The 16,549-nt window shown below is 38.4% G+C and overlaps 1 protein-coding gene across 1 annotated transcript in view; it reads right to left on the bottom strand.

Annotated features, from left to right (window-relative positions):
* Positions 1-3,606: 3,606 nt before the first annotated feature.
* The window catches only part of LOC109465872, a 121,128-nt gene continuing 108,185 nt past the window's right edge, over positions 3,607-16,549 (bottom strand). The window contains exons 129-141 of the mRNA XM_019763361.1: positions 14,088-14,210; positions 13,471-13,602; positions 12,938-13,028; positions 11,859-12,313; positions 11,067-11,207; positions 10,649-10,789; positions 8,520-8,693; positions 7,526-7,587; positions 6,853-6,965; positions 6,436-6,522; positions 5,753-5,933; positions 5,241-5,389; positions 3,607-4,587 (exon numbers count right to left, since the gene is read on the bottom strand). Of these exons, the coding sequence (XP_019618920.1) occupies positions 4,542-4,587; positions 5,241-5,389; positions 5,753-5,933; positions 6,436-6,522; positions 6,853-6,965; positions 7,526-7,587; positions 8,520-8,693; positions 10,649-10,789; positions 11,067-11,207; positions 11,859-12,313; positions 12,938-13,028; positions 13,471-13,602; positions 14,088-14,210 (1,895 nt within the window). The 3' untranslated portion in view covers positions 3,607-4,541. The remainder of the gene's footprint in view (positions 4,588-5,240; positions 5,390-5,752; positions 5,934-6,435; positions 6,523-6,852; positions 6,966-7,525; positions 7,588-8,519; positions 8,694-10,648; positions 10,790-11,066; positions 11,208-11,858; positions 12,314-12,937; positions 13,029-13,470; positions 13,603-14,087; positions 14,211-16,549) is intronic.

The raw sequence follows: 16,549 nt of genomic DNA, 5'->3' as shown, positions 1-16,549 counted from the left end.
TATGAAGTACTATCATAGCTAGTACAGAAATTCTACTGCTTTACTTTACTTTCTTTCACTCTGTACATGCAATTAGCTCACTGGCATGATTTTAAAAATAAAGGTTATGATAATCATATTATATGTATAGCTTATTCAATGTATGGCTTCATAGTTTTATGTGATTGTTAATAACACCTGCACAGAGCATTTCCATACTGACAGTATGTCTTTATTCAAGTGTTTTGGTAGGTATTTCAAGCTTTTCTGCTCCAGCATTGGAATGCGGGGCATGAACGTTTTTTTTATTTTGAAAATCAACAGTTTGCATTATGCAATTAAAAATCCTAACCAATAAAGTAGGGAATAGCTATCCAACTGTTGTTTTAGTTGTATGTTACTTCATATTATAGTTATATCAATGTAAATCATTGTTTTCCCTTGTGTTTCTCATTCTTTCCCTGCCATGTCGTAAAATGTGGTGAACCCATCGCTGTATTTGCTCCAAAGCAAATATTGGCCTTTCTAGTGTTATACATGTATCTGTAACATTTTGAACGGCCATTCCTGGGTTGAGACTGGCTTTGAAAGAGTCAATTTTGCCGCGTTTTCTTCCATGCATGGTGTACGTTAAATGTGCGCTTGTCAATCATACAACGTTATAAGTTCAAATTTGTAAAAAAAGCAATACGATAACAGAGACTGCCTTTTGTTTTTCTCGGCGTGCTTCAAACCACGTGTTGGAATGTGCACGTGTGCATAATTAAATCCCTCTAAAGTTCCCTCCCAAACCTCGCGTGAACAAGGCTGGAATGTGCACGTGTCCGTCAATAAATCCTGATGACGTTCCCTCCCAAATCTTGCGTAAACTGTTGAAACTCAAACGTGTGCGTGATTTAATGAAAACTCCATGAATTATAATGACCAAAGCCAAACATTTTATTTTGCGCCTAGTTTGACTGTTTTATGTGGTTTGTATGGTCACTGTTTTTTCATGGTGTTTGTCAGTTTTGAAGTTTAAGAAATTCACAAATGTTTAAAAATGTCAACTTTAACCATGGATCTTTATGAGTGACATACAATGTAATCTAGCTACCGGCATTTTATGAAATTATACGTTGACTTGTGATTATTTCTTCTCTTCATGAAATCATGTAGGTACATGTATCTGTTTCCTGAGATAAGCTGTGCATGCCATGTCCTGAGGAGAGGAGACTTGTGATGACAGAGGCACCAGATGATTGGATCCAGCAGTATCAGGCCAGGTGAGAAGAATCTACATTCAATATTTTACCTACCATTTACTTTGTGCTATTTGAGAAAAGTGTGTAACTTCTAATGTTACAAATGTATGTTAGGTGGCTGCTGACTGATGCAGTAAGGACTCCTGTCTAAAACTGACAAGTCTTAGAGAAGTTTGGACTAGACCTGGTTAGAGAAGTTTGGACTAGACCTGATTTGATGATTTTAGGCCCAATTGCAAGAGTAAAATGAAGAGTTTGTACAGGTTAACAAATTTTACTATGCTTCACAAATTATAGGTTATTTTTTGTTATTTACTAAGAACTCTTGTGACACACCAATGGCACTAAATACATCGTTTGGGTTTGAAGAATTAACCAAATTTTTCTTTCACTGTCATTCAATGTTGCCCGGATATGTGCTTTTTTGACATCACACTTTTCTTTCATGTAACTGTTACTACATTGTAGTAAGGTGTGTGCTGATGTTCCTGTTCTGAAACACGTGATGAGGGATGACATCTATCCAAGCCAGACCAGGCCAGGCCAGGGCTCACTGCAAACTATAGTTGACTTGAAGACACAGTGAAGTGAAGAGTCTATACAGGTATACAGGTGTGTACAAATTGCTTATATTTTGTTAATTTTAAATGTATTATCATGCAGCCAGAAGAAGTTGACCAATCAGAAGGCTTACTTTCCCATGGGTTTTCAGGCCCTAACCTCGAAAGTGGTAGGTTGTTAGAATAACTGACCACTTTTTGGACCGTACCCTAATAAAAAACAATAGAGAATGCAGGAAAAGTGCAGGTTTATAAGCACGAACTATTGATTGATATGCAAATAAGTGAAGACAAATTTTTGGAAGTCAAAAGTTACAACAGACGCGTACACTACCATTCAGGACAACATTTTCAAGAATAATTTCACATTGTCATTGTTCCAGGAGACGCACCATCAATACACTAAAGACAAATATTATCAAATTTAAAAAAAGTATGAAAGATATTAATAATATGCAATCGACGTGTCAAGAAAATTCAAAGTAGGTAAGTTTGCCATCTACAGTCCTAATACTTTAGGCAATTGAACATGAAACAGTTGTCAGGGTCATGCATCTTTTCTGTACTTTCGATGGTGCTGAACACCATCTACTAACACTATCGGGTAACATACCTGTCCTTGGTGCTGAACACCATCCACTAACACTAGCAGGTAACATACCTGTCCTTGGTGCTGAACACCATCCACTAACACTCACACAGTCATTGTTCATGTACATGGTTCTGTTCGCAATACTGATCCAAACAGCCATTGGTGACTTCGAACACATAAATTACAAGAAGAAATGGTTTCCTCGATTGCCTTTTATTTCAAAATATTATGTTTACAGGCTCTGTGCTAGTAGTATTGCAATAGTACTTTAGTACATAAATCTGTACTGCCATTTAATTCAACAACATGTAAAATACATATATTTTGTATTTATTACTATAAATATTATGTATATTTCCTCATAAAGGATCAGTGATTTTGCCACATATTCACCCAAGGCACAACATTTTAATTCTATGGCACTTATTTATGGCCTTATAAATCCACTATCTACAGTGGCATCTGATCTATTGCACTGAGGAGTTATTGCACATCATTGATGCTTCAATATCAGCAGCATCATTTATATGAAAAAAAGAAGTTTGAAATCCTTTCGTACAGCTTACCATTCCTTATCACCTTCTCATAGCACAACATTGTGTAATTCGATTCATGAAACCTAACAGTCGTCAAAGTTACTGGACACAGTCACATACATATTAAAACATCTTGCCATTAAAACCATCAAGCTATTGCCAATTCTCAAAATGTGACATGTAAAATTACACTGGAATTCAGATTGGCTGACCATCCATGGAATTCAGAGAATTCCTAGTATCCACAGAAATGGTCAGTTATCCTATTAACCAATGCAAAAAAAAAATCACCTATTACAAAATCTTGCTTTAAAGGAGCATTCAGTTTACCTACATGACATGTAGTGTTCAGTAAACCTAGTAGCTACCGTACCATGCCTGCACGTCTTTAGGTTTCCCTTCAGTGATTCCGTCTTTTCAGTAACAAATCATCGACATTTGAGGAACACAGAACCTAGTAAACACATTGAAGTGCAAACTGAACATTCGGTCAGCAGCTTTTTGTCTGTTTCTTTGCAAATTATTCAGATATTTTACTTTTATTTATCTCCTTGCAAAAGCACAATTTGCATAACATGTTGATCTTTATGTATCATCCAGGTAAAAGCCAGATGACAGGTACCTTTTTGGTAAGGGTTAGGCCACATCAATTTGATTTGTTAAATTTGCTATATTTTTGGATGCTTTCAGGAAAATCAACGGCGAAAAAAGAATAAAAACAGGCTTAGGCATCCTTTGATAGCCCCAAATGCTACGAGCCAAGACGTCAATATACTTGGCTGGTTCATAATTAAAACAAAGTATGAATTCTGAACTTTTAATAAAAGCACTAAATTATTACATGGAAAAACTATTACAACTAGAAAGACTTGGAGTCCGACTTTCCTCTACTGGTGGGGCAACACATGAGCATTTTTTAGTTAATTCAGAACTTAAATCCTATTTTTTTTTGCAAATAATCCAAAAAAAAAATTTAGAAGGAAAATCCAAGAACCAATTTATTGATTAAATTGGTGTGGCTTTACATCTGATTTAATGTTACAAAAGCTGATGGGACCTAGTAGCCACAGTTTCAGCAACCAAGATAACTACAAACTACTGTAAATTAAACCTGTAACTTGTACCGTCCCCAGTGCACTGGCAATTACCTATAGTGGAATTCGGTTCAGGAGAGACCTAGTAACCACAGGATAATGCCAGGTGCACATATCACAGGTCAAAATTCCCACAGAAGTATCCAATGTTTTGTGCATCACTCGAGCAGCTGATACCACAAAGACGGACTGTAAAAAAGAATATTAATCTAAAAACTGTTACTGTTAGCAGAAAATTTGGTTAACCCTTTGCCATCTGAGTTACCAGTGAACCAGTACAATTCTGATTGCTAAAGGTTTTCAATAGTGAGTTTTCTCTTTTTAACCAACTTGAATGCTTTTCGTGCTGTTTCTTTGTTTCTGTGGGAAGTTTGATCTCTGTGGCCAATCCATATCATGAGAAAAAAGAAAGGAATTTAGATTTAATGTTAACTCAAATCAATCTACTAATATAACTCAGATGTTCTAGATCTTATGACACAGTATTGTGATGTTGCAATTCAAAAACATGTTCTTATGAGGCCTCTGGATGTAGTTTAGGCATGGCTTTCTCCAGTATCTGGCTCCACTGCTGCCTTGGGCCTGCACATACGACAAAGTCTCAGTATTAGTCGAACTGGTCACTGTGATTCCACACAATATGCAAATGATAGATTTAATGTATGAAGGTTCTCAAAAGCACACAGTCAGATAGGAAGCTTTGACAAGAGCAAGACTCAGAAGAAGAGTTGTAAACACCAACAAGGTGCTTAATGAAAGTTCACAACTTTGCTTGTTGCTGGATTAACATTAGTTGATTTACCTTTAAACAGAACACCTAGAGTACATTTGTCTACCTAGATGTTTCAGATGTGTTATGAATCAATAAAAACAGCATTATTATAATGATAGAATTTACAGTAACCATACATTCTGATGATTATTTGTTACAAAACCCTATCAAGCTAAAATTCTTGAAAGCTTTAATTTATGATAATGCATCAAATTGTATCAGCATTCTGGCTAGCTTGAAATTTGTTTGACGTACACGTAACACCAATATTTTGAAATCTTGACCCTCTGAAAGGCTACATCCTACATTTAGAGAGGCAAATTTTGCAGGTAGACTAAGCTTACTAATAGTCAAATGGACAAAGGACAGATGCTGCATGGCTAGAATGCTGGCTTGTACATCTTTTTCATAGATTCTAAGCAATGAATACAATAGAATGATGTAGAGTGTACATTGTACTTACTTCCAGCGGAAGGTGTAGAGCACAGCTATCAGGATGAGTATCAGCATGAGGAGGATGCCCAGTGCGATCACAGCTATGGCCCAGCCTGGGGTACCGGACACAGAAACAGTCGGCTTGGCCAGCAGGTCATATGGAGTATAGCCAACAACCTGTGTGAAAATAAAAACAAGTATTCTTTAACTGATACATATGCTGTGTGAATCATGTCTACATATTGATTTCAATTGATGAACAAGCTGTATAGTAGCAAGTGCACTAAACTGATAATACAATCAGTCAGTCACTGTCAGACAAACAGACAGACAGACAGTCAGTCAATCAGTCGGTCAGTCAGTCAATCAGTCAGAGTGTCGGTCAGTCAATCAGTCAGTCAGAGTGTCAGTCAGTCAGTCAATCTCCAACAGCAACTCCATAGATGTTGTATAGGAGATCAGAGAGGCCCCTTCACACTTCATTTGTAAGCCTATGTATCCAGATTGAAGCCCGAGTGCACCAAAGCAGGATCAACTTACATTTTCCACATCAGTCTTGCCCCTCTGCAGAGCCATCTTCAGTTCATCTCTCTCAAACAGGTTGAAGCCGGTCAGGGTCCTGTTCAGCCGCCCGGACAGTTCCCGGTGACGCAACCTCATGGCAAGGTCAGACGGAGTGCAAAGGTCATTCTGCTGGGGGATGTGGACAATGATGCCAACCCTGGAATGAAGGTTGATAAAGAACAAAAGTACAGCGACTTTCGGAAGGTCTTCAATTACATAAAGATACAGAAAGATACTATTAGGTACAACAAAATTGACCTACGTACAAGACAATATATGAATCAACTTATATTTCTTGTACTAAGGTCTAAATATTCTTTGATATATTTAACTATTTGTACACAGTAAGGGTTATTACTTTCTAGAATGAAGTTGAATTTATCTACAGCATGAAATGTAGCAAATTCCATTGTGCAAGCAGAAAGAAGGTTGAACAGCTTTGTGTGTTCATCATCATATAGTTGGCAATCCATAATAAAACATTGTTCATCTTTAATCTTATTAAGACAGAATATAAAAGTTCAGTATAAAATGAACAATATAAAAATGAACTTCGCCTTGAAACACATTTTGAGCTATTCCATGTATTCTGTACTTTAACCCTTCATATGGTAAAAATTAAAAATGATACCAACTTGAAGATAACAAGTCAAGCTTACTCCAAATTCTTGTCCTTGTCCACCACCCTTGGTGTGCCAGGTATGAAGGTGATGTCATTCACACCAACAATGTCTCCACGGTTGGGTCTGAAAAAAAATTGAAATGCTTTAAATCCATAACAAGTGTTATATGTGTACATGGTGACAGGAGTCTAAATCCCTCCTGCTATAAAATTGCAACATGATGTAATCCAACACTAGTTACTACCATGGTGACAGACATCTGGTTAAGGTCATTGACCTTATTTGTTTGGACCTGCAGAGGAAGAAGAAACAGAGCAAAAACAACAATGTCATGTTTTCCTTCTGCGAAGGTAAACATAATTAGACATTATACTCCACATTCAAAACATTTAAGTGACTGCTGACAGAAGGTGACAATGCTAAAGGTATATGATAGTATGCAGCAAGACCTACCCTTGGTCTTCCAAAGCCTCAGGACAACATATGGGGAATGCACCCCTCCCTCTGCAGTAACTGTTCACCAGGTTGGCTACCTTTGCCCTAAGTGCTGCTTCCACCATAGGGTACTGGAACATAGAGAAGTATAACTGAGTGTGTACATCTTTTCATTTACAGTACATGTACTATGTATATCTATTAGTAGTCTAAGAGTGGATTCATTGACCCCAAGCTAACTGACATCTATCTGTAGCACAGTTTGTAGTGGACCAGGCAAAGTCCCCATTTAGAACTTTTATTCAGCCTGTCACGCGACCGGTTTCACCCTGTGGGCTTCTTCAAGTGCACAGAGGCTAAATGACACAAACTCACGAAGTTCTCACTTATATAATACAAATGTATTATATACTTTTTCAGTGCATAGATTGCCCTACAAAACATCTGGCAGGTCGGTAGTGCTGACCTTGGTTGACCTACATGTATAACAAAATTCCAAAATAAAGTCCAGTTTCTTCTTGGTTTTGTCCTCTCCTTTTCAAATTAGCTGTTTTCTTGCTCTGGCTTCTAAGCTTCTTGTGTGACTTGCATACATCTTCTCATCTACATGCCTTATGGAATAACTTGCTTTTTAATATTTTTATGTCAAGCACTTCACACTTGCCAAAGAGGCCATAAAATCCAGTCTCACCTCTTCAGCAGGCATGTCCTTCAGCTTCAGGAAAACAGCGTTCTCCTTTTCAGTGGAATCAACTGAGGGGAAAAAATTTAAATCAGTGTATAGACACATCAGTTGTATTTGATATGATTGTCTTTACGATATTTATATATTTTGGGAACAGACTTCAAATGGTCTAATTTTCTTCTTCTTCTTTTCATCTTGATAGACCATCATTCAGTGTCAATGGGCTTGTCTAATAAAGGGTCTGATAATAGTATACTATACTATACACAAACATGTGCAAAATTATTATCCCCTACAATTTGTACAGAAAATTGTGCACTAAGTGTGACTTAACAAATTAAAAGATGAATTGTTCAAGCATATTATGCATGATATTGTCATCTAGGAAGTACAATGCATTGTCATCTAGGAAGTACAATGCATTGTCATCTAGGAAGTACAATGCTCAACTGTTATGGGATAAGGCCACACCAATTAAATTTCTTGGTTAACGGATTTTCCTAGGAAAATAATGGAGCGAGCGGGCGAAAAAAAAATAAAAATAAAAACAGGCATAGGCATCCTATTATGGCCCAAAATGGTACGATAGGAGCTATGAAGTCAATACACCAGGCTGGTTAAAAATTTAAACAATGAATTCTGAACTTTTAATGATACCACTGCATTGAAAGATGGAATGACTGTAAGAAGTAGTAAGAAAAGGACTGTTTTCAACTGTTCAGTGCAAAATACGAGCATTTTGCAGTTGATTCTGAATTTTTATTTTTATTTGCAAATCGGAAAAAAATGAAGCGGCGAATCCGTTAACCAAGAAATTAAATTGGTGTGGCCTAAGGTTGTTTCAACTTACTCATCATCATTAAATTTTGAACTTACTACCGCAAGAGACATCAAAAGTACAACCAGAAAATTGATTTTGAAAATTCAATTTGCTGCCCTGAAATTGCACTGGATGCCTTTAAGAATTACAAAATTAATGTAATTCTTTGCTGTGACTCACGTTGGCAGTTATTTGCAGCACACATCTGCACATCAGTGCTGCTGCCCTGGCAGGGTGGCTGGCCAAAGCTGGGCTCAGGGTTGTCACATATTCTGGTTCTGGTCTTCAGGCCCAGGTCACATGTCTTACTGCACGGCCCCCAGTCAGACCACGGTCCCCAACCACCGGAGCTTACTAGAGGGGGTGGGGTGGTGCAGGGAGGGGACAAAATTCATGCAGTCAGTGACATGATTACATTTAGCTTAATAATGAATGTACTGATCTTGAAAGTTCATTTGTGTTGGTAGAAGTCATAATAGAAAACAAGTTTGAACTGCAATATCCAACACAGGAAATTGGACTCTTTTTTTGATAGTACTCAACTCCAGTCTTTGTCAAGGAATGAGCAATCCACCGCTTCCGTGACCACACATTAGGTTGGGTGGCCACAGGCCACAGACTTTCTGCAACCTATGATCCACTGCTCATGGAGTCACGTGTGTTATCTGCGTGACGCCAGTGGAAAATTTGGTTGAAACCAATTTCTTGTGTTGGATATTGCAGTTCAAACTTGTTTCATAAGGAATGTACTGGTCCAGGACTAAAAAGTTAGTCATGTAGCATGAAACAAAATATCAACATTAACTTAAAGATAAGTTATAGGAAGCAAGTGTCCTGGGCATGAAACAATTACAGTCTTTTCTTTTAATGATATGATTACAATTATTATATCATGATTAACATGCACATCTAACATGCATACATTGCATGTTACTACCTTATGGTTACTACATGTACATTGTAATTTACATCTGAAAGACCTTATAATTACCAGGTATGCTTGGATGAATACTTAACTGGCATCCTATGAAACTGTATATTATCAATAGCTTTGAATCATACGATAATGTTAATATATTTGGTCTTTTTTCTCAAGCATGATGCATGAGGTAAAATTCCAGGGATTCCAAAAAAGGTAAAACAATACAGTACCACAAATACAGTAACGCCAAATTAAGTTTAGCAACTAATTAAAGAATGTAATCACAATATATCCTTGTCATTAAGTAAAATGTTGGTCCTGATATGTTATGCCTCTTCACTAAACCGTACATCCCAAGCCAGCATACTTAGTACTGGGGAATTCTTTGACACAAAGTCTTGCTGAGCAAAAAATTCCACAAGTGCCAAGTAAGCTGACCCAGAGGTTATAGCATAGACCTTATACTGAAAAGCACTCTAGATGTAATCTCAAGCCTTCATTCAATTCAATGTAACTTGTTATCTCACAAATTGACAGGACTTGTTCCTTCCTAAAGAGGAAGAAAGATCGGTAGAGAACAAAAAGATGGGAGGATAACATCAGAGAAGGGGTTAGAATGACACTAAGTGAAATGTTAAGAAGAACAGAAAACCGAGAAAAGGGGAGAAAACTGGTTGTCAGATCTTCTGCAGTACCCCCACGGTCAAACAATTTGACTAAGGGATTGATGAGATCAGAGTTCTAAATGTCCCTACTTCCAAGCAACCATCTTACTGCTTTGATTACCAAAACTGACTCTTATATGGTACAGTAATAAATGGAAGACAGAATTCTACATGTACATGAAGCTGACAGCTCTTTACAAGACCACTCGGTACGGGGGAATTCTATGATACGCCATGTAAAAGTCTTTACAATCAACACAAAGGATTCCCCAGTTCCAAGAGGACTTGCCAAGAATTAACACATATTACATACAACTGCAACAGTTACATTGTACTGTAAGCCTAGATTGAAATCAGTCTCAAATGGCACTTTAATTATAATATATTAAATTACTCTTGTAGATAGAGGCAAATATTAAACAAAATTAAAGGAAAATAACATCTGATTCAGATTCTATGTGTCAGATCTATTTATTTGTTTGTTTGTTTAATATCTATATTTTGTAAGATTTACTGGATTAAATTTTACACTAACAGACTTGGAACCAAGAGGTCCTGGGTTCGAGTCCTTACATGCCACCAATCTTGTGCCCTTGGGACAGGCACTTTACATGACTTTCCTCACTTAACTCATTGTGAAAATGAGTATTGTCTATAATCCTGTATTTGTCCCACCTGTATTGTATTGTTACAATTTTAAAAAAAATCAATAAAACACTCACGTGTGCATGCCTTCCTGTCCACATCCATGACCCATCCAGGCTGGCAGTGACACAGGTAGTACCCAGGCTTGTTCTCACACATGGCATGAGTGACGGAGGGGTCACCACAGACCGGCGGGGACTGGGCACATTCATCAACATCTGCAGGGACATTCAAAACAACAAGAACTAGAGTCATATTTGCAAAGCAAATGCATAATGTTTACCTTTGCATAGGTCTGCTCTGTTAATTCTGACTCAAACACATTCATATTATATGGTAACAGGAGACTGAATCCCTCCTGCTATAAAGTTGCAACGTGATGTAACCCAACACAGGTCATTGACCTTGTTGGTTTGGAGCAGAAGAAGAAGAGGAAACAGAGCAAAAACAATATGTTTTTCTTCGGTAAACATAATTATAATCATAGCACCTTACCTTCACAACTTCTCCCATCTGCAGCCAACTGTTTCCCCCGCTGGCAGACACATGTTGGTACGTTGACATACTGACCCTCATCCTCCACACATTCTGTAGTCATCAGTACAGCTGGAGGTGCCTGGGTAGCTGTAGTCACGGCTTGATTGGAACAGTTAAAGGCATCCATTATTAACAATTACAATTATACTTGAAATCTGTCTCACTGATATTTGCATTTACTGCATTACTGGTAACTGTTTTCATCAAATTGTTGCCTCACACATATCAGTATGCTACACAATGCAAGTGTAACTCTTTCAATCTACATGACATGATATTGATTCAATGTAAACAACACCCCACGACGTCCAACCCTTGCATGACGGGGAACAACGGACGCTAAGCCGTGCAGTGAGTGAGTGAGTAAGATATCATACTTGGTAGCTTTGTCAGATATATTTTGTCTGTCTCTTACTGTTACACTCAAGCATTAATGATTAATTCAAAGTCTTCATCAAACAATGACTAACAAGAGTTCCATGATCTCATACCTTTGCCAAATGATGTTAACCATTCCAACTGAATAAATTATACATCAACACCGGAAGTTCTGCTGCAGTAGCTGGGAAAGCTGCCAGGGGGCCCAACATCTAATCATCTCTACGTCTTGTGAAGCTGCCTACCTACCTACCTACCAAGTTTCATGACAATCCATTTAAAGTTTCTTGAGTTATCATGCTAAACCACATACATACATACACACATACAAACGCTACAGAAAACATAACCTTATTGGCAAAGGTAACAAACCTGTGCTTGTAGTGAGGTTTGTAGTGGTGCTGTTCATAGAAGCTGTTGTTCTTGCTGCCATTGTTGGTGCTGCCATTGTTGGTGCTGCCATTGTTGGTGCTGCCATTGTTGGTGCTGCCATGGTTGGTGCTGCCATGGTTGGTGCTGACATTGTTGGTGCTGTTGTATTTTCCTGTGAGGATGTTGATGGAGAGGTTGTGCTGTCCACAGAGGTTGATTGCAGTGCTGTTGTGCTGTCCACAGAAGTTGATGGGAGTTCTGTTGTGCTGTCCTGGGGAGTTGATTGTGGTGTTGTTGTGCTGTTCATATAAGCTGTCATTGGTGCTGTTGTGCTGCGCAGGTAAGCTGTTGTTGGTGCCTTTGTTGTTGTTGCAGTTGTTGTTGTTGTTGTTGCAGTTGTTGTTGGAGCGATTGTTGTTCCAACAGGGGGTGCTGAAGTCGTTGTTGTTGTGCACCTTGAATGGAAAAGTCATTAAAATCAAGAAAAGCAACTTTTCTTCTCTCAGACAACAACTAGCAGTACATAAAACTCTGCTGTTGTTGTTGCTGTTGTTGTTGCAGTTGTTGTCATTGGAATGGTTGTTGTTCCAACAGTAACAGGGAGCGCTGAAGTTGTTGTTGTGCAACTTGAATGGATAAGCCATTAAATCATTGACAAGCAAAGCATTCTTCTCTAGTACTGTATACATAAAACTGGCTAAAAAGAAGTCTAAATATTCAAAACATGAAATTATGAAATTCTAAGGTGGTGGTGAAGGTGATAAAACGAAAAATACTTTGGACAAGGATATTTTCTCTACTTAAAGCATTTGAATTAGCCCCAAAAAACTATGTGAGGCACTTCATTTTGCGAACCATCCATAGGACTGGTACATGTAACTTAAAACCAGCCTACAATACAAAAAAGCAACCGTTTTCCATCTGCAACATCACACTTTTGCCTCACAGGTATCAGTATGCTATGGGATAAGTTTGATTCAACTTACTACATTAAAACAATGACCAGAAATTTTGACATGAAAATCCGGTTTTGCTGCCATAAAATTGCATTGAATGCCTGTCAAGTCACTACCACGTACCTCTTAGGAGGGGCTGCTGGGTCGCGTGTAGGGAGCATCAGACACCTGTAGTCACACCTAGCCTCCCAGTCAGCAGGGCACCACACCACAGCTACAGGTACATCAACAACATTAGCCAATAAACTCCCTGGCACTTTTGATCAATTGCTTACGTCACATATCTGTAAAGTCTTGTGTGAATAAGGCCACATGTCTCTCACAAGAAAACATTTTGAAGTGATTGGTCATTCATTATCCTGATGAAGGCGACAGCGGTCATTGAAAATTTGATCTCTGTGTAATCTTTGTGTTGGAATTAAGTTCAACATTTTACTATCATCGGTTACTACAGATTAACTTTCATAATATTATGCAATAACGTTAAACTTAGGCATTTACAGACAGACTTTTCTTTGACACATATACCTTAAGTTTCAAGTTTATGACAGAAAGGCTTGATGGCAAAGCCCACAGGTAAAAAATAAAATAAAAAGTAAGTACAAGAAAAGACAAAAACTATTAGTACCCGTAGTATTAGTATAAGTTGTACTTACAGTTGCATCCAGTTCTGTCACTATAAGGCCTGTAGCCTTCAGTACAGTGGCAGTCGTATCCCCGAACCTTGTCCACACACACAGCAGTACTGCGGCATCGGTTCATCCATACAGAGGTGCACTCATCAATATCTGTATATAATCAATGTACAACTTGTGGGAACTCAACTCATATTGAGGACTACATACTTGGTGCTGTAAGTGAAGGGAGATGTCAGAAAAGTCTTAAAGCTGCATTATGTAACATTGGGACGAGACAAAAAGTACATTTTTTGTCATCTCTTTAAAAAGGTAAGCTGAATCAACCCTACTCCATTCCAAATAAGTGCCATTCAGGAAGTGTAGGAGCCAAAATATGACACCTTAGGAGTGTGTTTAAAAGCTAGAAACACAGCTGTTAGACATATATGTTTGCATTCTGGTAGTTTGTGGTGGCACCACAAACTGCGTGCACCTTATGGCCTACCATAACCCTTATGGCCTACCATAAATGTCAGAAATGTGAGATTACAGCACAAATATAATGAAAAGTGTCTAAATAAACTACAATCAGACAAGCATTTTTTACATAATGTCCCTTCAACACATGAGGGAAGGATGTTAGATTTTTAACTGACCTTCACATTCCTTTCCGTTGGGTTTGAGCTTGCTGTCAGTTCTACAGGCACAGCGGTAACTCCCCTCCTGGTTCACACACAGGTCAGTACACTGCCCATTGTCAGATGCACACTCATTTATATCTGCAGCAAAATAAATGGGCATCAATCACCTATAAAGATCAATTAAAATTTCCCAAAATTGAAGACATATCCATGGTACATACAGTTATAGAATGATGTTAAATATGTCCTGTAAAATGTATAGGTGAGGTTCAAGCTTTTTTTTTGTCCAAAATCAGAATTTTAAAGAATTAAAGGCTTCATTGATTCTGGTGTTAAAACAAATTTTAATATCAATCATACACTTAAACATTGACTCATCTTTTAGTGAAAAAGCTATTTAGTACTAAGTAAAATGTGTAGGTCTGTATAACGCATATCAAAAGTATTTCCATTCAGTTCTGTCCCCAATCAACTATTATCATATCAATTATTAAAAACATGATGTCTCTCTGCTCTTACACATGTACCACTGTTACAGTAACAGTTTGTAGTTGTTGGTTACCTAAGCAGGTGACACCATCCGACTGCAGCTGGAAGCCAGCCTCGCAGGTGCAGGTGTAGCTGCCAATCGTGTTGGTGCACGTCGCATGCGGACCACACATGTGCATGTTGTAAAGGCATTCATCCACATCTGTAAGAGAAAATTCACTTGTCATAGTAGACAAAATAAAATAATATTTGAATGTTTCAGTCTGTGGAATTGAGTTGTGTGTATTTCAAAACTGATGACAGTATTACTAAGTAAAATGTACTTCAGCCATTAGGCCGCAATGTTTTATTTCAGAAACCATTCAATCCTTCATTCATTTACATTTTTGTACTAAAAAGTAATGATTGCATTAAAAACTAATCTTTATTCTATGAATTTACATGATAAAAGGACTGTCATGATAGCAGTTTGGTAACATCATTATTGAAAAGCGGGCTGGCAACTATGTTTCACTGTAAACAATCTTGTACCTTCTTTAAAAGATATGCAATATGACATTCCTTAGGCCTAGGAAAATAAATGTTGTGTTTCCTGTTTCCCGACCGACCCTAAAAAAACCGCCGACCCTAGCCTTATTTTTGTGTGGACCCCTGCATATTGCTGAACCAAAACATAATTTTTGCACGACGCTACCGAGAGAATCGCTGTCATTGGTGGAACATCGGGCGCCCCGCTAGCGTTTTGAAGTCGTGTAAACAACGCTAATAATTTGTCTGATTTGTTTGTAAAACAAAGCCATCGACTCCGAAAATAAGTTTAAAAGCCGATACATTTACGAACTAATCGCAGAAAATTCCCTACCGTACTGCACCATCAGCATGCGGCGGCCGCAAAAATTCGGCAACGCGAAAGAAAAATGTCTGGTCCATGATAGCAGTATTTCTCATAAAAATAATGTATATGATTTATTTTTCCCCCTTTGTCGGTCTTTTAGTCCCAAAACGTCTAAAAAAGCGGAAATTTGCCCATAAAACCGGACGAGGAAAGGTAACTGTTAGCTATCGACGTAAACACATGGCGAAAATCAGCAAAATCGGCAACGGGACAGAAAAATGTCTTGTCTTGTCTTGTCTTTCCTTTAATGCCCACGATCATTATATTGATCATTCTGGCATGCCAATTCTTGGCAAGACTCCGGATTGTAGAATTTGTACCATCGCACACAGGGGCATGCCCCTACTCTTTTTCGAAAGGTGTGGTGGGTTCTTTAACGTGCGTGGGGTGTGACTCTCCCCAAACACGGGACCTCCATTTAACGTCCTATCCGAGGGACGTCCCTAACCGAAGCTAGGTACTCATTTACACCTGAGTGAAGTGAGGAAAGTCGTGTAAAGTGCCTTTCCCAAGGGCACAAGATCGGTGACATGGGTGGGGATCGAACCCGGGACCTCTAAGTCCCGAGCCGAATGCGCTACCGCTGCGCCACACGACCCCACTGCCTGGTCCATTTATCGATATTTACCATGAAAATGTCGTCTGTGGTGTATTTTTCCTATGATGTGAGTTTTTAGGTCGCAAAACCTCTAAAAAAGCAGAAATTTGCCCACGAAAACGGACTGGCAAGGCATGGGGGAGGGCGCTGTTGACGCCTGCATGACCCCCAAAGGTTGAAGGTCATAGGGCACGTCCATTGCGCAATAACCTTAAATCGCCGATTTAGCTAATTTTTGGGGGTTTCAAATTGATACAATCACACTATCGATTTTTAGGCAAACAAAGGGATAGAAACCAATTAAAATTTTGTGCAGATTAATTTTTTTTCTTTAGAATTCTTTTTTGTTTCTTTTTTTCTCCCAAATCCCTGGGAGAACCCTGAAAACCTGTAGACTTGAATCAGGACCTGAATCTGAATTTAGCCCTGCAAGGGCTAGGGACATCTGTTAAGTTCTTCGAGCTGATCGACCGTTTAAAGCTCCATGATCTGACA

This window comes from Branchiostoma belcheri, unplaced genomic scaffold (genome assembly GCF_001625305.1).
Source record: "Branchiostoma belcheri isolate BF01 breed outbred unplaced genomic scaffold, Haploidv18h27 scaffold16, whole genome shotgun sequence".
Lineage (NCBI taxonomy): Eukaryota > Metazoa > Chordata > Leptocardii > Amphioxiformes > Branchiostomatidae > Branchiostoma > Branchiostoma belcheri.
Note: the sequence above shows the minus strand (reverse complement) of the source record. Positions and strands in the feature narration are given on the sequence as shown.